The sequence below is a fragment of the Gymnoscopelus microlampas genome (assembly GCF_963454915.1).
Source record: "Gymnoscopelus microlampas genome assembly, chromosome: 1".
Taxonomy (NCBI): domain Eukaryota; kingdom Metazoa; phylum Chordata; class Actinopteri; order Myctophiformes; family Myctophidae; genus Gymnoscopelus; species Gymnoscopelus microlampas.
Genome location: NC_139962.1, coordinates 52,436,059 through 52,460,278, shown reverse-complemented (window position 1 = coordinate 52,460,278; position 24,220 = coordinate 52,436,059). Strand labels below are relative to the sequence as shown.

At 40.3% G+C, this 24,220-nt stretch overlaps 1 protein-coding gene across 7 annotated transcripts in view; it reads right to left on the bottom strand.

The window, feature by feature from the left end:
• The window catches only part of cyld (cylindromatosis (turban tumor syndrome)), a 47,432-nt gene that overhangs the window by 4,270 nt on the left and 18,942 nt on the right, over positions 1 to 24,220 (bottom strand). For 3 of the 7 annotated variants that reach the window (XM_084069815.1, XM_084069818.1, XM_084069816.1), the window contains 11 exons: positions 23,704 to 23,820; positions 20,357 to 20,772; positions 17,635 to 17,800; positions 15,286 to 15,427; positions 13,305 to 13,427; positions 11,609 to 11,700; positions 10,928 to 10,994; positions 3,421 to 3,553; positions 2,812 to 2,920; positions 1,287 to 1,405; positions 112 to 332 (listed from right to left, as the gene is read on the bottom strand). In XM_084069815.1, the coding sequence (XP_083925941.1) occupies positions 112 to 332; positions 1,287 to 1,405; positions 2,812 to 2,920; positions 3,421 to 3,553; positions 10,928 to 10,994; positions 11,609 to 11,700; positions 13,305 to 13,427; positions 15,286 to 15,427; positions 17,635 to 17,800; positions 20,357 to 20,772; positions 23,704 to 23,820 (1,705 nt within the window). The remainder of the gene's footprint in view (positions 1 to 111; positions 333 to 1,286; positions 1,406 to 2,811; positions 2,921 to 3,420; positions 3,554 to 10,927; positions 10,995 to 11,608; positions 11,701 to 13,304; positions 13,428 to 15,285; positions 15,428 to 17,634; positions 17,801 to 20,356; positions 20,773 to 23,703; positions 23,821 to 24,220) is intronic. The other 4 variants (XM_084069819.1, XM_084069821.1, XM_084069817.1 and 1 more) reach the window with 3 other exon arrangements.

Genomic DNA, 24,220 nt, shown 5'->3' with positions numbered 1-24,220 from the left:
TCTCTTCTGAAGGGTCCCTGGTACAAAACCTCTTCAGATGGGGGGTCCGCGGCAAAATATGTTTGAAACCACTGACCTCGCTTTCACAAACACACACACACACACACTCACATACCGTCACGGTCGGCCATACTGTCAAAGAAGAGCCAGGCAGAGTCGGCGGCGCCATACTTGACGAAGGCCACGTAGTGACTGGTCTCGATGCAGAGCACAGCGAACAGCTCCATCCTCTGGCGGGGGAAGCTGCCCTGCCGGCCCAGGCCCTCTTGGAGCTCCTTGGGGACGGACAGCTTGCCGTGCCGATGGGCCTTCCTCTTAGGGTGGAGGTGGACCTGGATACACAATTTACAATCATAATAATCAGGCATGCAAACGGCCCCGAAGTGAAAAGAGTGACAACATGTTTTTTTTTCGGTTCAGGTGTCATACTATTTGGATTCAAAACGGCTATTGTAGCTGAAAAGCTACAAGTTTGCATGTCTGAATAATGCAAAAACAGAATTATTTGTTTGCATTTTCTTTTTTTCTCCTCCATATATTTTCATAATAAAAAAAGTGCGTATCGTATCGTATCGAAATCGTATCTAAGTTGTGAGCCAAATATCGTATCGTATCGTTTCGTGAAATTAGTGTATCGGCACACCCCTAGTGAGGACATTAACATGTTTAGGACTGCAATTTTATGAGTGACATTTAAAAAAGAAAATTGGCCATTTGTAACCCTAAATCTAAAGCAGGAGAAAAAAAATATTTACAATCACGCTGCCGACACGTTGTATGCTTGTAGATGGGCTATAGTCTGTGCATGACACCGGCACATAACTAAGTATAATTCAGGCAATGGTCCTCACAATTTCTACTTCTATAACTCTACTATATGTGTGGGTACATTTGGCCCTCACAAGTATAGTAATAACAGTACACACACACACATGCAATAAATACTGTTATTTGAGTTATTTCATTTCGGTTCTCCTCGTACCATCTTTAATTTTTTATTATGGTGTGATAACTATGAACCAAATTGTGAAGTTCATTGATTATATTGCATATTTTGTATACATACAATATGTATATGCACATTGCATAACACTTGCACAACAAACTAATCACTAACAAAAGAATGAATAAACTTTTTCCATTTCACTTAATATAACTCTTGCCTTAACACAAATGTATTCCTTAGCAACAGGCTCCACCTAGTGGCCAACGATGGTACACACGTTGCAGTTTATTGCTCTCTTCAGTCATGCAGCCATAACAGGCTCACTGTGTCTTCTACCTACCTGTGTATTGCACTTTTCACAGAACTGTTTGATCTTGCCAGCGGTGATGTCGCCGTCCTCATAACACTCCCGGCACTCATAGAGAGCCAGGCCTCCACAGATTCGACATTCTCTGGGAGCTGCAGCACAAAACACAGCAGTTTAGTTAGTTTGCACTGCAAGGTTTCCGTCCGACAGTGACAATTATGTAAGTCTTTAAGAAGTGGGGAGTTAAGAACACAGATGTGTTCAATCTCAGTTGGGTGAACATTGAGTCGTGTTATGATAATAATAAGACTTGATTGCCGATTGATCCATTCCTGCATCACCATTCATTCTCACACACACACACAATCTTTATTTGCGTTCACATTTTAACAAGAAATTCTTGAACACAAACAGTAGTAGATGCACAAACTTGGCAAAGCTCAACAAGTATTTCAGGATACAGAACACGGGTACAGGAAGCATCGCCTCCTCCATATATGGCGACTGCCAATTATCACAGACACTGAACAGAATTTTGCCAATGCCTTAGCTCTTGACTTAGGCATTCCTGCAATCTGCAGGCCTCTCACACCTGATTTGTGGACATTACCGAGGCTTCCAAATATGAACACAAGCAGTTTACATTTGTAACCAAGCTGTAGAATAGCATCCTTAAGACGTTCGCATTTAAAGGAGACACACCATGAATTTCACTTTTTTTTATTTATTTTTTATTTTTTTGGCTCCCCAGTGTCTCTTGTACCCCAAAAAATATTTTCTTTTAACATTCAGTCATTCATTCTCATTTCAGAGATTTTCAGAATGGGCGTGTCTGAACAGGCCATCTCAGAATGGCAAGTTTGCTTACCTCACCAAACTTTCTGCCCATGTATTTTGACAGACAGAATTGCTCAGTACCGCAGTACAGCACCCCCCTAGCCAACTGGACGTTTTGGTATTGCAGCTGAAAGTGCTTTATAAGCCTGAGAGAATTGACTTGGGATGAGTATATCTGAGTGTTGATTTAGGCTCAAACCTTTTGAAAATGGTTTGAGGGACATACACCATATGATATTAAATATCAAATATTTTTTTAAATTCATGGTGTGTCTCCTTTAAGCATCTTGTAAGGAATGCCTTTTCCAGGCTGTGGGCAAATGTACATGCCACTTCCAAAATGGTCACTTCTCTACTGTCCTCATCAACAATAACAACATCTGGTGTATAAGCTGTGACATCTGAAAAGGCATCATTTTCATTATTGCACATGGCAGTTGAAACACAAGAGTGCTTATACGTTTTGGCAGAAGATGAAATGTATGAACTTATGTCCTTGACTAATAAGTCAACAATTCTGTTGTGCCTACCAATATACATTCCTTTATATACATAGCAGCCATTCAGAATATGTGAACAAACCACTTTGATGAGAATTCTCATCACACACACACACACACACACACACACACACACACACACACACACACACACACACACACACACACACACACACACACACACACACACACACAATGACAATGAATGAGTGCAAACTCACTGTCTTCAAGTAGGTCTGTGATGTCTAACTCCAGAGACGGGAAGATTTTGTTAAACATTTTGAAGTCCTTGCCAAAGCGGGGCATCTGGATGATAAGGCAGGAGGGAGCCTGGACAACAGAGGAAAACATGGACACAGAGAACGTTGTTAGGCAGAGTGTGTTTTATAGTAGACTGACAAACAGTGGTGGAAAGTAACTAAGTACATGTACTCAAGTACTGTACTTGAAGTTCAATGTTGAGGTATTTATTACTTTCTTCAGTATTTACAATTTTCAATACTTTTACTTCTACTCCACTACATCTCAGAGGCAAATATTGTGCTTTTACTCCTCTACAATTACATGACAACTTTAGTTACTTTTTTTGTAGATTTTGATTATTACTACAAAACATACATTAACCAATTCAGTCCTATATATATATATATATATATATATATATATTTCGTCCATTTGAAAATAGCCGATCTACAAGCTCACATTGCGTTGAGAAGTGTGAGATGCATTGTGAGCTTGTAGATCTGCTATTTTTAAAAGATCTTTATGCATTTTGAACTTTGGGACATTCTGCACAATGACTACTTATGACTACTCATAGTGTAACAAACCTCTGCAAACTTGAGGTCACTGTTGATGAAGGACCACTCTAGAAGCTGCTGGCTGGTGGGAACTCCCACTTTGTCCTTTTTGTCCATGAAGATCTGGTAGAAGTAACAGTCCTGGACCTTCTGCCCTGCCGACCTGTAGCACACCAAAACAACCAGCTTTTCATTTGCACAAAGAACATTTCTTTACACTTAAGTGTTTTTCTTTATGCTTTCTGTCATAAAGCTGCTATCAGGAATTTGTTTAAATCAATACCATTATATTTTAACCAATCTGTACGTTGGAGAATGTTTTGCTAACACAATATAACTAGCACAACTGCAGTGATTGGAGATGGATTCGATGATGCCGAACAAGGCACGTGTAGTAGGCGGCTAATTTGTTCCTGATGGAAAATGACCTAATATTAAAATACTACAGACGCACGCACAGCGAGATTTTGTGCTTTTTAAAAGCTATAATAGGCCTATAGATCGATGTCATTAATCTATTACCTGCATTATTTCACCCACGGATTATCCAATATTAATTAATAATTAATAAGACTGCTAAATGTCTAATTATATTTGATTGACCCAAATGCACCAAACTGCGGTTATCTGCGGGCTAAAACCGTGATCCATGCACCTAGTTTTCAGTAAATATTTTTTCGCCATCTAAATCCTTTCGAACAAAAAAACGAAAATGTATTTTTTTTTGCATTTCCGGGGGCACAACACAAATCACAAATATAGCTGCAAGCAGCGATAATACGGGGCCAGTGAATAGAGAGAGAAAGAGAGACATGGAAACGGAATAGATTGAAGAGAGAGAGAGTGACATGGAAACAATAGATTGATGAGAGAGAGATGGAAACATAATGGTTTGATTGGACATCTCAACCTACTGCCATTAACAGGATTCGAACTCTCAACCTTCAGACTAATAGGCTGCAACACTACCTATAGTGCTATAGCTTTGTCCAGGCTGATATTGTCTGTTGAAGATCATAAACTCTTGCCTTCTTTCATGAACCAAGCCCCTGTTTCACTAACACTAAGATCACTCGTTCACAAACCATTTACCGATGAAGAAATTGTACATCTCCTCAGAACCAAAACTAGTGAAAGTAGCCGATCTACAAGCTCACAAACCATGAAAAGTTGTGAGATTGTAGATCAGCTATTTTCAGAATGAAGTATGTCATACGTTGAAAAAACGTACTCTCAAATAAGCATTTCAGGTTATCTTTACCATTTGCACATGTATTCATTGATACAGTCATGTTGTTTGCAATTCAACTTAAATTAAGTCTGCATCAAGTGAGGCTTGAACTGACGACCTTGAGATTGTGAGGCATTCATTTAAGGGAGACGCCATTGGCCCAACAGACAAGGAACTGTGAAAAAGGAGATCACACAGATGATACAGTTTCACGCAAATAGCTGAAAAATCCTGGGTTTAAGTGTTTTTCAAACTGCTCAAAATTGCGGACAATCTAAGGCCGGAGCTTACTGGTCAAAGCGATGTTGACGTAGATGTGTTCCTCATGAGTCAAGGCACAAGTGTAAGCAAGTTTCACGACTTTCGGCCAAACGAGGCATGACTTTTGCCTGTTTAAAGTTAGCATTTTCAAAAAATTGCTATAGCGCCCCCCTTTGGCCAATTGGAGTGAGATTGGTTTCAGTGATATTTGGAATGACTCTGAAACGTTACTGCAACGTTTCAAAGAAATGTGAGTCTTGCATGTATGTGTTAGGGGCAGATGAATAATTTTCATAAAACTGCAATAGTTAAAATCTATTTCCTCCTGGGATTTTTGAGTAATCTGCACAAAACATTTTACACATGAACTTAGGACCTTTGCCGACAAAACAAAAGCGGCGGATTTTCCATAAGTGAAAAAATGCAGAAGTTATGAGCCAATGGCTGTTTTTCATATAATTCAAAATGGTGGGCGATCTAAAGGTCAGAGGTCAAAAGTCAGACCACGAAAGTTGTCGGGCATGAAGAGACGCATGTGTGTATCGAAGTTTCATGGTTGTAGGTCAACAGGGCATGAGTTGTACCTGTTCAAAGTTGGCACTTTCAATTGAGTGCTATAGCGCCACCCTTTGACGAATGAGTGTGAGAATTATTTCTTGGTAGTTTTTCATGAGCATCTACCATATGGCCGAGTTTCGTAAAAAGCGTATGCACGGTTAAGCCAGAACTGGCAAAAACAAGTATTTTTCAAACTGCTCAAAATTGCGGAAAATCTAAGGGCGGAGCTTAATGGTCAAATCGATACGTGTGTTCCTCATGAGTCAAGGCACATGTGTAAGCAAGTTTCACGACTTTCGGCCAAACGAGGCATGACTTATGCCTGTTTAAAGTCTGCCTTTTCAAAAAATTGCTATAGCGCCCCCTTTTGGCCAATTGGAGTGAGATTGGTTTCAGTGATATTTGGAATGACCCTGTACATTTCTGCAAAGTTTCAAAGAAATGTGAGTCTGCATGTATGTTTTAGGCACAGATGAATAATTTTCATAAAACTGTAATAGTTAAAATCTATCTCCTCCTGGGATTTTTGAGCAATCTGCACGAAACGTTTAACACTTGAACTTTGGACCACTGCCTACAAAAATTTCCAACGGATTTTCCACAAGTGAAAAAATGCAGAAGTTAGGAGCCAATGACTGTTTTTCATATAATTCAAAATGGTGGGAGATCTAAAGGTCAGAGGTCAAAAGTCAGAGGGTGAAAGTTGTTCAGCATGAGGAGACGCATATGTGTATCCAAGTTTCATGGCTGTAGGTCAAACAGGGCATGAGTTGTACCTGTTCAAAGTTGCCATTTTCAATTGAGTGCTATAGCGCCACCTTTTGACGAAAGATTGTGAGAATTATTTCTTGATCGTTTTTCATAATCATCTACCATATGGCCGAGTTTCGTAAAAAGCGACAGCACAGTTAAGCCAGAACTAAGATTAGCCTTGAATTGAGAGGGAGCGAAAAACAATTTGTAATATAGCTGCAAGCAGCGATAATACGGGGCCAGTGAATAGAGAGAGAGAGAGAGACATGGAAACGGAATAGATTGAAGAGAGAGAGAGTGACATGGAAACAATAGATTGATGAGAGAGAGAGATGGAAACATAATGGTTTGATTGGACATCTCAACCTACTGCCATTAACAGGATTCGAACTCTCAACCTTCAGACTAATAGGCTGCAACACTACCTATAGTGCTATAGCTTTGTCCAGGCTGACATTGTCTGTTGAAGATCATAAACTCTTGCGTTCTTTCATGAACCAAGCCCCTGTTTCACTAACACTAAGATCACTCGTTCACAAACCATTTACCAATGAAGAAATTATACATCTCCTCAGAACCAAAACTAGTGAAAGTAGCCGATCTACAAGCTCACAAACCATGAAAAGTTGTGAGATTGTAGATCAGCTATTTTCAGAATGAAGTATGTCATACGTTGAAAAAACGTAGTCTCAAATAAGCATTTCAGGTTATCTTTACCATTTGCACATGTATTCATTGATACAGTCATTACGGGGCCAGGCTTCCAGCATGGACCCGTATTGTTATTCTGATTATTCCGTTTCTTCTTCTGCCACTTTTGGCAGTTCTGGCTGAACCGTGCAGTCGCTTTTTATGAAACTCGGCCATATGATAGATGGTCATGAAAAACGATCAAGAAATAATTCTCACAATCTTTCGTCTAAAGGTGGCGCTATAGCACTCAATTGAAAAATGCCAACTTTGAACAGGTACAACTCATGCCCTGTTGCACCTACAGCCATGAAACTTCGATGCACACATGCGTCTCCTCATGCTGAACAACTTTCACACTCTGACTTTTGACCTCTGACCTTTAGATCTCCCACCATTTTGAATGATATGAAAAACAGTTAAAACCTATCTCCTCCTGAGATTTTTGAGTAATCTGCACGAAACTTTTTACACATGAACTTTGGACCTATGCCAAAAAACGTTTGCAAAATATTTTCCATAAGTGAAAAAATGAAGCTTTAATGAGCCAATGAATATTGCAGTTTTATGACAATTATTCATCTGCCCCTAACACATACATGCAGACTTACCATTCTTTGAAACTTTGCAGAAATGTAAAGGGCCATTCCAAATATCACTGAAACCAATCTTACTCCAATTGGTCAAACGGGGGCGCTATAGCAATTTTTTGAAAATGCAAACTTTAAACAGGCAAAAGTCATGCCTCGTTTGGCCGACAGCCATTAGACCTGCTTACACATGTGCCTTGACTAATGAGGAACACATCTATCACGTTGACCAGTAAGCACCGCCCTTAGATTGTCCGCAATCTTGAGCAGTTTGAAAAACACTTAAAACCAGGATTTTTCAGCTATTTGCGTGAAACTGTATCATCTGTGTGATCTCCTTTCACAGGTTCTTGTCTGTTGGTGGCTTCTCGCTTAAATGTGTGCCCCACAACCTGAAGGTCACCAGTTCAAGCCTCACTTGGTGCAGACTTCATCTAAGTTGCATTTCACACAACATGACTATCAATGAATACATCTGCAATTGTTAAAGATAACATGAAATACTTAATTGAGTGTTTTTTACATACAGCTGATCTACAATCTCACAACTTTTCAGATAGCAATGAGAGTATGTTTTTTCAATGTATAACATACTTCATTGTGAAAATAGCCGATGTACAATCTGACAACTTTTAATGGTTTGTGAGCTTGTAGATCGGCTACTTTCACTAGTTTTGCTTCTGAGGAGATGTACAATTTCTTCATTGGTAAATGGTTTGTGAACGAGTGATCTTAGTGTTAGTGAAACAGGGGCTTGGGTCATGACAGAAGGCAAGCGTTTGTCATCCTCAACAGACAACGTCAGCCTGGACAAAGCTATAGCACTATAGGTAGTGTTGCAGCTACCTAAGAGTGCCTCACGACAGCAAGGTTGCTGGTTCAAGCCTCACTTGATGCACACTCATTTAAGTTGAATTGCAAAAAACATGACTCAATCTATTCCGTTTCCATGGCTCTCTCTCTCTCTCTCTTCAATCTATTCCGTTTCCATGTCTTTCTCTTCAATCAATTCCGTTTCCATGTCTTTCTCTTCAATCAATTCCGTTTCCATGTCTCTGTCTCTTCAATCTATTCCGTTTCCATCTCTCTCTCTCTCTCTCTCTCTCTCTCTCTCTCTCTCTCTCTCTCTCTCTCTCTCTCTCTCTCTCTCTCTCTCTCTCTCTCTCTCTCTCTCTCTCTCTCTCTCTCTCTCTCTCTCTCTCTCTCTCTCTCTCTCTCTCTCTCTCTCTCTCTCTCTCTCTCTCTCTCTCTCTCTCTCTCTCTCTCTCTCTCTCTCTCTCTCTCTCTCTCTCTCTCTCAGGGGCGGCCATAGCTGAGTGGTTAGTGAGCCAGAGGCTCTGGTTGACCCAGGTACGATTCCAGGCCAGGTCAGCAAATGTGTCGATGAAATTTGTCATCGACACAAGCAAGACTCTTAACCCCTAATTGCTCACAGGCCCTCATTGGAAACAAGACCGCAAGGACTTTCATGAACTGACCTGTTAAAGGAATTATCATTTCTCTTTCTCTCTCCTGGCCCCGTATTATCGCTGCTTGCAGCTATATTGTTGTTTGCAATTCAACTTAAATTAAGTCTCCATCAAGTGAGGCTTGAACTGGCGACCTTGAGATTGTGAGGCATTCATTTAAGGGAGACGCCATTGGCCCAACAGACAAGTAACTGTGAAAAAGGAGATCACACAGATGATACAGTTTCACGCAAATAGCTGAAAAATCCTGGGTTTAAGTGTTTTTCAAACTGCTCAAAATTGCGGACAATCTAAGGGCGGAGCTTACTGGTCAAAGCGATAGATGTGTTCCTCATGAGTCAAGGCACAAGTGTAAGCAAGTTTCACGACTTTCGGCCAAACGAGGCATGACTTTTGCCTGTTTAAAGTTTGCATTTTCAAAAAATTGCTATAGCGCCCCCCTTTGGCCAATTGGAGTGAGATTGGTTTCAGTGATATTTGGAATGACTCTCTACATTACTGCAACGTTTCAAAGAAATGTGAGTCTTGCATGTATGTGTTAGGGCCAGATGAATAATTTTCATAAAACTGCAATAGTTAAAATCTATTTCCTCCTGGGATTTTTGAGTAATCTGCACAAAACATTTTACACATGAATTTAGGACCTTTGCCGACAAAACAAAAGCGGCGGATTTTCCATAAGTGAAAAAATGCAGAAGTTATGAGCCAATGGCTGTTTTTAATATAATTCAAAATGGTGGGCGATCTAAAGGTCAGAGGTCAAAAGTCAGACCACGAAAGTTGTCGGGCATGAAGAGACGCATGTGTGTATCGAAGTTTCATGGTTGTAGGTCAAACAGGGCATGAGTTGTACCTGTTCAAAGTTGGCACTTTCAATTGAGTGCTATAGCGCCACCCTTTGACGAATGAGTGTGAGAATTATTTCTTGGTAGTTTTTCATGAGCATCTACCATATGGCCGAGTTTCGTAAAAAGCGTATGCACGGTTAAGCCAGAACTGGCAAAAACAAGTATTTTTCAAACTGCTCAAAATTGCGGAAAATCTAAGGGCGGAGCTTAATGGTCAAATCGATACGTGTGTTCCTCATGAGTCAAGGCACATGTGTAAGCAAGTTTCACGACTTTCGGCCAAACGAGGCATGACTTATGCCTGTTTAAAGTCTGCCTTTTCAAAAAATTGCTATAGCGCCCCCTTTTGGCCAATTGGAGTAAGATTGGTTTCAGTGATATTTGGAATGACCCTCTACATTTCTGCAAAGTTTCAAAGAAATGTGAGTCTGCATGTATGTTTTAGGCACAGATGAATAATTTTCATAAAACTGTAATAGTTAAAATCTATCTCCTCCTGGGATTTTTGAGCAATCTGCACGAAACGTTTCACACTTGAACTTTGGACCACTTTCTACAAAAATTTCCAACGGATTTTCCATAAGTGAAAAAATGCAGAAGTTAGGAGCCAATGACTGTTTTTCATATAATTCAAAATGGTGGGAGATCTAAAGGTCAGAGGTCAAAAGTCAGAGTGTGAAAGTTGTTCAGCATGAGGAGACGCATATGTGTATCCAAGTTTCATGGCTGTAGGTCAAACAGGGCATGAGTTGTACCTGTTCAAAGTTGGCATTTTTCAATTGAGTGCTATAGCGCCACCTTTTGACGAATGAGTGTGAGAATTATTTCTTGATCGTTTTTCATGACCATCTACCATATGGCCGAGTTTCGTAAAAAGCGACTGCACGGTTCAGCCAGAACTGCGAAAAGTGGCAGAAGTGACAGAATAATGCGAATAACAATACGTGTCCAGAGCAGAGCTCTGGCCCCGTAACAAGTTGTCTCATGACACATAGAGTAGAGACCCGACATTGTCCCATCCTGAGCAAGCAATTCATACAGTACAGACTGTTTACATTGTGGCATTAGTTGTTACTTGTCTGCGCATGCAAATGCGCGCGCACACACACACACTTACTGACTGGGTGGGTAACTGACCTTAGTTTGAGCAACGGGTCCACTCTCAGTATATGGTGGAAGAGAATGTTGAGGAACTCCTCGGGGTCTAAAAAAAGAAGAATCTACATTATGTTGCGCAAAGGCCTGGACAAATGTGGAAAAATGTCTGGGAAAATAAAATAATTCTTAAAGGTAGGGTAAGTGATATTTTTTGGTTAAAACAAAAAGTATTTTGTTAAAAGGTTAAAGCACTATATTCTGATTGTAATCATTGCTATAGAGTGTTTTTTCAGAAACAGGATTCTCCCCGTCTCTCCAGCTCTTTAATAAACAGAAAATACATTTTCCGGTAGGTGTCAAAATCTCAGCCAACCAGGAGAAAGTACCCATTTTTAAGCTTCATTTTTATAGTGTTCCAGTTCCAATTTTGCCTGCTCATTTCTTAGTGTCATCACTTCCAATTTCACTTGTTTAATCTATATCCTGATTGAGTTCTCTATCCTGATTGGATAAAATTGGAAATGAAACTGAAACTGAAACGAAAATGCAAGAGCTGGAGAGACATGGAGACTCCTTTTACTGAACAAACACTTATTTTAATCAAAGAAAATCACTTACCCTACCTTTAACTTATATTATCTCATTAACTTTGTTATTAATTGTATTGAAAAGCTTCAACACTACCGACTTTGACACATCATGACTTGACATCCTACCTACCTTTCTCTTCCGAGGTGAAGCCAGATGCAGCCTCTACCTTCTCCAGAATCCTCCTCAGCTTCATCACTTTAGTAGCACACACATATCCATGACTGGAAGACAAGCAGAAGATAAAAGGACACTGTCACGTTAGCCATACTTTGTATACAGTAACAACAGCATTACCCCCAAAACCACACTGTCATGGATGCCAGCAGCTACTGCTGTCATGTAAGCATGTTGAACAGCAAACTAATGGGTACTGATGACAGCAGGACCAGGACAGACAAACCCAATGCAGCATCCACTGCAAAAACTCTCACGGAACTAAAATGTTCCGTATCCAATACGTTTAGTTTACGTCTACTTCCAGGGTTAGTCAAGCTTGCACAACTCAACGGGTTTGGTAGCACACATCGAAATATAATCAAGGACAGTCCAAACCATAATTCTGTTAACCATGTGTCTTTTTTATTTAGAGAGAAAAGGTTTAGAAATACATACTATGCAGGGCTGTCCCACATACCCTTTTTTTCCATGCTTCGGGTATTCTGCGCATTTTGAGGCCAGTAGTAAGCCTTGCCGAGCCATGTGGACAATAGTGCGTGCCAACGTGTCGTCACCACGGGGGGCGTGGCATAGTAGCTGCAGACATACTTGTCCGCCGCTACCAAATGACACTTGTTGACGCCCCCGTCAGGATTTTTGGCACGCACTATAGGGCAGGAGGCTATCTCCTGTTCCTGTAGCGTGAGGCAGCTTGATGTACGAGCACACCCCCTGGACATGACGCTGGTATGTCGCAGGGACTTACCCCAATCCAACCCTTGATGCCGAGTGCCAAGCAGGGAGGCATTGGGTTCCATTTTTATAGTCTTTAGTATGACCCGGCCAGGGAATCGAACCCCCAACCTCCCAGTCTCATGGCGAACACTCTAACGTGCCACAGCACATTGTTGTAACTACGGTAAGACTTTCCTCGAGAGCCAATCACATTACCCGACTGTGTAAAACTAGGAAATGCCAACTCATGACAGTTGTAGCTGATAAACAACCAAAAACGCTGTTTATTGTTTTGTTTTGTGTCAGTGAATCTCTTAGTTACACCGTCTTTGTTCTCATGAAGTAGTTTTGTTCATAAGGTGAAAGAATGCTATGCCCATTTAGAGACAAGCCTACTGTAAACCAACCACTGTCTCTCTAGCAAATGGAAATGGAGAACACTCACCTTATAAAAAGCTTCACAAGACCAATGTTTGCATAATAAATTCACTGAAATGTTTTTCTTTCTTTTTTTTAACATGCAGGCATAGATTATCAACTACACTGTTGGCTCTCCATCAAGTAAATAAAAGATTTCTAAAAAAAAACAAGATTTTCCAAAAATAGCCAAAGAAATATAAAAATGACACAGATGCGTTCCTGGTCTTAATGGGTTAAAAGATGTGTAACACTGGTTTCTTCCAAAATTGGCCTGGAAAAAAAAACGTCTTTCAGGAGACCCAAAGGGGAAGTGAATGTAATGTTTCCATCTCTTTCGTATATAGTGTTTGTATAAGTTGATTATTATGAATTATTGTGGTACATTTGTATACTACTGTATGTTGATGAAATGAATTCATAGGACCACAATGGAAACAAGTCCATGTCTTACTGTACCATGTGCTGCTGTTTACATTTCTAATAAAGTATTCAATCAATCAAAAAATAAACGTACATGCGCAGGGGGTTGACTATCTCTGTGCGCAGCAGCTCTTGGGTTTCTCTGTAATACTCCACATCAGTCTTGCAGCGTGGCCTCAGCAGAACTGTGTCCAGGACAGAGCTGAAGGAAAAAAGACTGCAAACAGAGAGAATAATAAACGGTAAGTTTGGGAGTTTTCAGTTGACCGTGTAGCATGACGGCAGAGGACTTGGTTACAACAAGGAAATTGTTGCTGTGTCGGGTATGTTTTTTTTTTTTACTTCTCGTAAAATAAAGCCCTACTTCATCATACAGGAGTGTCGCACAAAAGTAGGGAAAATAGCCGATCTACAAGCTCACAACTCGTCGTATTGTGGCGCTTGTAGATCAGCTATTTTCACTACATACTGTATATACCGGTATATTATTTTTTTTAAATAATAATAAAAAGGGGGAGCAGTTTTGGACATACAAGGTTTCCACCCGACAGCAACAGAATGATACTTTTCAGGTTCGACAGCACTTAGAATACAGGGTCAAAGATGATGGAGAGGCAAACACTGTTTTGAGGCTTGTTAGATGGAGGTGGAAAAGAAGAACAAAAAGTATGCAGCAAGGACGCAACTGGAATGGTAAATGGGCTGCATGTATGTAGCACCTGTATCCAAAGCGCTTTTCAATGTATTTCACATTCACCCATCAGTGTTTCCCCTAGCCAGAGGCTGAAGGTGTGGGGGAGGATGCGTGGCGAGCGTGCACGCCGAAACATTTTGGGTTCTCAAAATGCATATTTGTGCTCAAACACGAAGACTTATACAGTACACGTGCACAGTAATGAGCAGGAAGATATCTGTATAGTTTACGTATGAATTGTCTCCAGATTTAGGAAAATATACTTTTATTAGACCAAGTAGTATAGACAAACTGTCATACATAACAAAAAAGACAGTGGTGGAGGAAGTACTCACACTTCTTACTTAACACATTACCTGCCAATCACGGATATGTCCATGATAATAAAAAAAAGAAAATTGAAACATTTTTGTTTTTGAAAAAATCATACTGTGGCGGCCAGATTTAAGGGGTGGCGGCCCGCCACTGCTTAATGCATATAGGGGAAACACTGCCCATTCACACACACACAAGAGGAAACCAAGCAAGGCAGCCACCTGTTCATTGAGAGCAGTTAAGGGTTAACCCATTTAGACTTGTTGCAACCTATATGTTGTAATACCTTTCAGTCCAGGACAGCATCTGTGTCACTTTAGTTGTTGCAATACAAATTTGAAGTTTTTCATAAAACTTAGGTTTATGATTTAGAAGGCGTTTTAGAATCTGCCTCGGGTCTAAATGGGTGTTTCTTGCTCGAGGAACACTTCGACAAGCAGCCAGGAGGATCAGGGAATCGAACCAGAAGCCTTCAAGATTCCAAGATGGCAACTTTACCTCCTGAGCCACTACTGCCCTTGAGCAATTAATAGTTAGGAAGGCAAACAACCTCCTCTAGTGGTGAAAGGTGGTATTAATGGTTTTGGAGGATGGCAGCACTATGTAGTTGACTGTGGTGATTATGAAATATGAACAATTGATGTATATATTCATACATCATACATAATTATATTGAGTTACCTCCCTGGTCTTAGGGTCAGATGTTATATACAGCATTTACAGTACCCATGGTATTTTTTTGCCACCTTATTGGAATGTTGAAATTGCCTGAAGGTACTTATTATTAATATTATGTCTGCATGTCTCTGCTACCACACACACACACACACACACACACACACACACACACACACACACACACACACACACACACACACACACACACACACACACACACACACACACACACACACACACACACACACACACACAGTTTATACACATATTTGCACTCAATGACCACAATGGAAATAAGCTCCCAAGCTTTTTACGTGTTTTATGCTTTTGAATAGATATGCACAAATATTATGTTCATGTATAGGCATTTATGTCAAAAGGTACTGACCAGAAAAGGGTGGAGTCCAGGTAGCAGGAGTTGTAGTGGCCTTGAATACCTTTCTTCTTTCCTACCATGACATCCAGCCCATCGTTCTCTGTGCGGGGAGGAGTGTTCTCGTGCACCACCTCACTCAAGTACCCGCCGAATGCTACACAAAGAACATAAGTTTAGAGATCCAAGGACTTATTCCTCCCATGCTTGGGTTATGTGGTTGATGCTCTCATGTAAATAACTTCATCATAAGTGAGCAAAGCCCAGGCACCACAGCTAGACATCTGCTCAACCATTTCAATGTATTTAGGTACATGGTCAGGACAGGATAGGGTTTGTATGTATGTATGTATGTATGTATGTATGTATGTATGTATGTATGTATGTATGTATGTATGTATGTATGTATGCATGCATGTATGTATGTATGTATGTATGCATGCATGCATGCATGCATGCATGCATGCATGCATGTATGTATGAAATGGTTGAGCAGATGTCTAGCTGTATGTATGTATGTACTGTCAAAAGTAAGACCAATCACAGCCGATGCCAATATATGCATGGTATGGAATCACGAAACAGAACCATTTCAAAACAGTCTGCACCATGACTGGTAAATCCAAAGTGAAACTAATGAAGAGGGTGGAAGTTGGATTGCATTTGTAGTCAGTCAGTCAGTCAGTCAGTCAGTCAGTCAGTCAGTCAGTCAGTCTCTGTCTATGTGTCCCAACCTGTTCACCAATCACAAAGACGTTTATAAAGGAGAAACCAATATGGATATAATGACTTCAATATTCTCTGTGCAACAGGTTTGCTCGATACAAGCATTAACCATGTGGGTTAGAATGCATAAAAACATGCTCAAATATTCTTCCCAGCATGGAAGGGTTAATACCAAAGTGAAACAAGACAAGCATAACATACTATATATAAAGCAGCTTGGTGTGATTTAATTTGGACACATCTATCTGGATACACCTCCGCTATTTTAAGTGTGCGTGCCTCAGTCACAATACGCTGTTAGACCTGGTCCAAACAGGCGGGCGGTGCAAATCGGGGTCCTCGTTGACAATAAAATTGCAGAGTGCTGCGTATTTGCAAACGACAAACCCTCGTCTGTGCCTCGGCTCCCTCCCACACTGGTGGACGGTGAGTCCCCAAAATACCAAACAAACACAGACGGGGACAGACACACACTAACACAACTGTGACTTAGGAAATTGTCATTTTGCGCCTCACGCCAATCGGCCTGCCCCACATTACGGTGCCAAGGACGACTCCCCATTGCAGTCAGAACTGCAGACTCACTCCAAATTTTCTCCACCTCACCCCCTGGCACTTCACTCTCCCTGTTACTCTTCCTGTGTCCACCTATTTAGCCTCCTTTTCTTTCGATTGATGCTAGCGAATGTCCAAGATACTATGGTACTACTATGCATCTCTTTGTCACTTGTTCTCATGTTTTTGTTTCTTAGATTTGCTTTTCTTGACCACAAATGTTACGAATGCGATTTAGAAAGCAGGTTACTTAGACAGATGCTAGGTTCATTGTTTACCTGGTATCCTATCAGTTTCAAATGTACAGAATGTTATTTTGACTGTTTAGACAGATGCCACATTCTTTGTTTACCTGGTATTCTAGTGTCTTTGAGGCACTACACTGCTCTCTCTGCACACTATTTATGTGACTATTTACCTTGTTTATTGACCAAGAGTTCATGTTTACTCTGCTTATTCCGATCTCACGCTCGTACTGTGAGTCGCCCTGGATAAGAGCGTTCCTCTAAATACCTGAATTGTAAATTGTAGGGCCTTGCTGTATGTCTTGTTTAAATATGCATGTGTCAAAATGTCCCTGAATGGCAGATAGCAGAGATGACCGATACAAATAAATGAATAAAGCCCTTGATTTACAGAGAGAAACACAACAGAACCACGAAAAAAAGAAAACGGTGAAAATGTGTGCAAATCTTTGAATATATATATATACATTTTTAACTAAAATCTTTGCTTCTGGGGGTCCCTGGAACAGAATATTTTAAGATAGGGGGTCCACGGACAAATACATATAATTTTGGGTGGTCCTTGACATGAAAAAAGTTTTAGAACCACTGATATTATAGCAACATAACTAACAAACATAAGTACTTTTTTTTTAAAGAAATAGCAGATCTACAAGCTCGTAGCGCGTCACTCAAGCTATGAGCTTGTAGATCTGCTATTTTTGAACAGCCCAAAGTACAAAATAATGGCTACAAATCTAAAACGACACAGTATGCGTTCCCATAGTAACACTATTATTCCCACAAGGACAGGGATATTTGTGTCCAGTGTAAACAGCTAGTGTAGCGGGTGACTCACCAATGGAGTTGCAGCGTTCTATGGGGTTGGAGGAGTGGTGGAGCGAGGGGAAGCGGGAGTCGGGCCGGCAGCACTTGAGTTTGACAAACAGGGCCTTCTTGGGCGGGCAGCTGAAGTAACGTGTGCCCTTAAAGGTGCCGTCCGTGCAGCCGACACACTCTTCTTCCTAGAGCCAAAGACATTATTAACAATATTGTCATGTACGTCGTACCTTATCCCAATGCTTCACAAACATTTTCCTCGAGAATCCCTCAAATTGATATGAATTTGGCACCACAGCACCCCCATAAGAGAAGATTTGTCTTTTTTATATGGCATGGTTTGCATTGGATGATGCTATTCTTTATCTGCATAGTACTCGCTTCAATAATGAATGCTTCTGTGAAAAACTCAACAAAGTAAAAAAAAGAAATCTAAAAGAGAAGATCTACACTAGGCTCACAATGCGTTGCGACGAGTAGTGAGCTTGTAGATTGGGTACCGAATAGCCAAAAATAAATAAATACGGGTTTAATTAACTCATTGAGTGCCCAAATTATTTCTGGCTATTTCTGGCCAGTACGATTTTGATTTTTGATTTTTTTTTTTCAAAGTAAAAGAAAAGTGCTTAGGAAGCGAGATACAGCCTTTTTCAGTTATAAGTTAAACAAGGAGTGGATGGAGCTGCAAATCTTCAGATAATGATATCTTGGGTTCTTTTTTCTATTTTTTTCAAAAACATGTGAAACACGTTAATGGCACTCAATGAGTTAAACTGTTCCTAATTTAGCTGGGGACACCCTGGAACTCCCTCAAGGACCCCTGGGGATCCCCGTACCCCACTTTGAGAAGCACTGCCTTATCCACTCCATATCATACGGGAGACACCAGACACACATTAACTGATAAGATGGTCACACTCCTACAACATCACAGCTGGACCCTATCAAAATGCACTAGTTTCTGACCAATGCACTGCTGCCAGTGGTGTGATCTAGGTTTTTTCATGTGCGTGGTCAATGGATGAAATGGTAAGTGGTGGTAAAAGTACTCACATGTTTTACTTAAGTAAAAGTATCAATATACTGCAATGTAGAAATACAAGTCTGTTACAAGTAAAAGTCCGGAATTCAAAATGTACTTGAGTAAAAGTACAAAAGTATTGGTATCAAAATGTATTTAAAGTACCAAAAGTAAAATTACTCAGTGAGCAGAATGTACCATTTCAGAAGTTCAAAATGTTTAAAAAATCTTTTCAAAATAGCCGATCTACAAGCTCGAGCTTGCAGATTTGCAATTTTCAAATGGCCGAAATATATATATACGTCTGAAGTGGGTAATGTATGTTTTGTAATAATAATCAAGATCTACAAAGTAACAAGTAACTTAAGTTTTCAAATAATTGTGGTGGGAGTAAAAAGTACAATATTTGCTCTGAGATGTAGTGGAGAAGAAGTTAAAGTAGGCCAATTGCAAATTGGAAAATACTCCAGTAAAGTAAAAAAAATACCTAAACATTGTACATAACTCATCCAGTGCCACATGACGTCTAAGACGTCACGTGGCCTGACGCCCCGTGCGCCACATGACGTCATGAAAAAAAGAAAATATTTCTTTTTTTTTTTTGGAAAAACATGTTCAGAACCCAAGATATGATGATTTGAAGATTTGCTGCTCCATTCACTCTGTGTTTAACTTCTAACTTAAAAAGGCTGTATCTCGGCTCCTAAGCACTTTTTTTTTACAATGAATTTTAGCTGTGGCACTCAGAGCCAAAATTCCATAAATAAGCTGGGCACTGAATGAGTTAAGTACAGTACTTGAGTAAATGTACTTAGTTACTTTACACCACTGATGATTAGTAGAGGGCTACGCTTTTTTTCCCCAAAAATCTGCACGTCATACTACGTATAATACTAGTAACACGATAGAACACACCACTGACTGCTGCGTGAAAACGATTGGAGTGTAACAGTATTTCACAGATGTAATGTTTCACCACTTCCTAAATCATTCAATAAGATTTTTTTTAATTTATTCTTGATGATATTGAATAGACCAGGGGTCTTCAACAAGGGGGCCGTTCTCAGAGTTACTGTAGGGGGTCCGCCAAATCTTTGTGATACGATATTTATTTTTTACATTAACCACTTGAACCCTAGCATCTCTTTTCTGAGGAACATTAGCCGAAAATAGCAGACCTACAAGCACACACCTATTTTCGGCAAAGCAGTGTTAATTTTGACAGCAAATTTTGATTTAGTCTTAATCTTAGTCTTTTGAATAACACCATTTAGTCTTAGTCCTATTTTAGTCTTCTGAAAATTGTTTAGACTTAGTCTTTTGAATAACACACCATTTAGTTTGTCCTATTTTAGTCTTCTGAAAATTGTTTAGTCTTAGTCTAGTCTAGTCGACTAAATATCAAAACCTTAGTATTTTAGTTTTAGTTGCCAAAATTAACACTGCGGCAAAGAGGTTTGGTGTAGAGGGGAAAAGGAGCAAATCAAGTACCAAGTATTGAAGGTTTAAGGGGTTAAATGTCTGAAATGAACAAAAAACATGAATTTACATAGCACTGATGATAGTCAGTGAAGCTATCTATGAAATCTATGAAAAAGTTGAATCTGCAACACAAATGAATGCAATGTAGTGGGGGTCCCGGCTTCATCTCTCCCTCAGCTAAGGGGGTCCTTGGCCTGAAAAACGTGTAAGACCCCCTGGAATAGACGGTTTTCCTCACCAGCTCCAGTCCAGCCAAGGGTTCCAGCAGGCCCGGGGGCAGCCCCACCCAACGGATGACCCCGCAGAGAGGGGGGTTCTCCTTCACCTCCACCAGGGACCCCACCTCCAGGCCCCCCGGCTGGCCCCGGGGCGGGCTGGGGGGCCGCCCTGGCGGCGGAGGGGCGGCGGAGGTGGGAGGCTGCGGGGGCTGCTGCTCCGGCTGTTCCCCCATCACGGACTGGACGGAGAGCGAGAGGGGCCCATGGCTCATGCTGCCATTGGGGCCCGCCTTCCGGTTCAGACTGAAGGGCAGAGAGTGGAACTTGTTGTCGCTGGACAGAGAGGCCGTGGCTGCGGGGGCCCTGGAGGAGGGCGGAGAGACCTGGTTGAAGTCCGGCGGCGTGTCCGTGAGCGACTTTGCCGGGTCCTCGCCAACTGTCAGGAAAACAATGGAGGAAACCGAAAGTTACACCGCATGCGTCAGTAAAAAGGCGGTGACTGACTAGGCGTGAAACGATTTAAAAAAAACGATTTATCGTAAATTGATTGAAAATCGATTCAAATTGGTGACAATTAAATTGAATTAATAAAAAATGTATCGTGATGCAAACAGCAGAGGGCGCGTCAAAAAAAAGAGAAAAAATACAGGATCTTTGTAAGGGAATTGATTAAAAAAAAAGTGCTACTGTACTGTAGAATAAGAGAAAACAGTATTGTAAAAAAAAAAATGTTTTTTAAATTAAGAAGAAAATACTGGATTTGTGTAAGAGAAATAAAATTAAAATAAATCGTTTTTTGCGGTCATTTGTCTAGAAAATAATTGTGTGTTTTTAAAAAATCGTGAAAAAACGTATCGTGAACGTTTTGTGAAGGTTTTGTGAACGTATCATGATTCGAATCGTATCTCGAGTTGAGTGAATCGTTACATGCCTAGTGGTGACGTATACTGGACTTGGTTCAACATGTATCAATGTAGACATGTCAAGACTTCCATTATCAGACCAGATTTGTTATATATTTGATGTTTTTTTTAAAGTACAGTGGTCCCAAAGTACAGCTGGTGTTCATTCTAGCCATCTAACCAGGGGCTGCAACTATAGCTGGTAGAAGAAGACAACTGCTGTAGCGGTAGTTTGGGACACTGAGTTGAGAACCACTATTCTAAAAGGCAAGCTGTAGGTAAGATATCTGCTGGCATAATCACAGCTCTTCAGATGCTGATTATGCAACCTAACATTTCCATGTATTTATTTATTTACTACAATGTTAAATTGTAAGCATTGAAAGTATAGAGCTGATATGTGTAGCTTTAGAGGAGTAGTTCACCCAAAACATTACTTATTTTCTATCAATTAAAGACACCCCATGAAGCCTTGGAGATTTCATGAAGATTTCTTTGTTTAATTCGCATTCTTAAACCAATAATTTGATGACCGGCAGAGTCAAGTGGGCTTCTATTGACCGATGACCCGGTCATCAAATTATTGGCGTAGGTATGCGACAAAAACAAAAAAAGAATTTCAGTGAACTACTCCTCTAATCTACTTCCACATTGACACAAACACAAGTTTGAAACCAAGGTAGCAGAGATATTATAAAAGAAGAAAAAATAAATACCAATACACCAAAGAAAAAAATATGAGTACTGTATGAACCTGAGGGATGTGGAAAAAATGGCCACAGCAATGAAAGGAGAACTGATAAAAAGTGTAATGAACAAACAGCCAACATCACAAACGAGACCAACCGTGGTGTTCCCCTCGTTCCTGCAACAACAGACAATCATACATAACAGTTCTCTCTGCGGTGGAAATTCTCCATGGAGAATGCCCTTGCTCCTCGAGCGAGAAACAATTGAGTACAGAGGGGGAGAGAAACATTGTTTTGTATTGTCGGTGACCATTACAGATGTAATGAGGAGTGAAATGCCCATTTAAGCCTCCCAACAAGTCAAATAGGAGTACCCAACACCATTATCTGTGATATCTATGGTCTAAGGATGACGATGTGACAAATGTACCAATGTCTTCACATAGCACTCCAGACAGAAGGTTTTTATTAATGCTCTGGCTTTCATCTTTGTGAGCCAACGCTCCTATCCCTGAGCGACTTATGAGTGAGATTTAGAGGGATTAGTATCTTTCTAAAACAGTGGTTTTCAACCTTTTTCCATATCAAGGCCCATTATTTATTCAGCATTTGAGCCACAGACCACCATTTGATGAGATTTAGCCTCTCAGACCCAAAACTATTTTTTGTTATCGTTGGATAAGGTTTTTGTCTACAATTCCATGCTGTATTGTGGCACCAATAGGAGAGATTAACAGGCAAACGTTGATCAAAATAACAATTCTTCTATATTCTCTAATTGTGTAGACTTCTTGTTTAATTAAGTAATGCAGATGCTTAACAATAATTTAACTCTTGAGAGTGTAAAATGAAACCAAATGGACCCATTTGGTTCCATTTTACGCTCTCAAGAGTTAAAGATCTACCCAATAAGGGTCCATTTGGTTACCAACTCTCCATCATTTAGCTGGGGACCACCTGGAACCCCCTCAAGGACCACTGGTGGTCCCCGGACCACTGGTTGAGAACCACTGTGCTAGACTAACAAATGCTATTAATTCAGCTTGACCTGTGGCTATTGTTGTAACAAATGCGAAGATTGTGCACTACTATTTAAATACTTCTGCACAATTTCCAATTTTCCAAATTCAAAATACTTTTTCATGTGAGAACTGAGACACCTGATGTTGTCATGCGCTTAGTTTTCTTCGTTCTACCTGCTGCTGCACAAGTTAAGCATGAAGCAAAGTATTCAATAGCCAGGAGAATGATTCTACAGCACTGAGCATTATTAAAAAGCCTCAAGTCTTACAGATGAAAATCATGCCACACCAATAAGTCCATGCAGATGGAGTCTCGCGCTGAGAGAAAAGTGAAGTCAAAGGTCTTCTTGATAGCAATCTACTGCGTGAAAATGCAGAACACATTGTTGTCCAAATAAAACCTGCTTGGATTGTAATTGTAGACCATGTTCTAAATCTAAATGCTGCAAAATGATGTTAGTCAAAAGTGTTACTGATAGTATGCAATACTTATGTAGAAGCTGAGTGCATTTATTTTGTCCTAGATGACCATATAATTGTAGCCATCACAAGAACATTCACACATATTGCAATGCAGTTAATGTTTAGGTTCTGACAACAAGTGATGTGCTGGTCTCTAACAAAATATGTTCCGGTAAGTTCACAGCAGTGGAATTGACAATGAAGCAGCTTCAAATCATTAACAGGAGCTTGCTATCAAGATGATTTTCTTTCTTTTTTTTTAGGGTACATCTTGTCACGTCTCACAGTTTACCTTCATCAATATACCATGTGCTTTTGGATTTGGGTTGAGCTGGTGGGTCAACAGAGCTGCCATTTAAAGTATAGTAAAACTCTGACTTGCTCCTACTGCCACACTGGTGACCTAAGCCTGCAAACAATAAAAGTACATGAAAGAAAAACAACAAGGAAGGTGGTGGCAGGAGAGAGAGAGAGAGAGAGAGAGAGGGAGAGAGAGAGAGAGAGAGAGTGGCATACGGTAAATATTTAGCCACATAGAACATTGACAGTATATTGAGTGACAGGAGAAGTTTAACAAAATTGAATTGAATGCAGATTTACACAGGCAGAAATGCTGGGAAGAATGTGCTGCGAGTTTGCGCGAGTTGAGTTCCATCACACAAAAAAAGACCACAGCAGAATAGTTTGGAAAGGGAAGCACAAGGGTAGAAAAGTGATTATGAGTACCAAGGTGATCCATAAATGGTGAGAGTACCACAGCCAGCACCACATAAGTACACATGATAACTGTTAAAGACTTATCTTGAAGA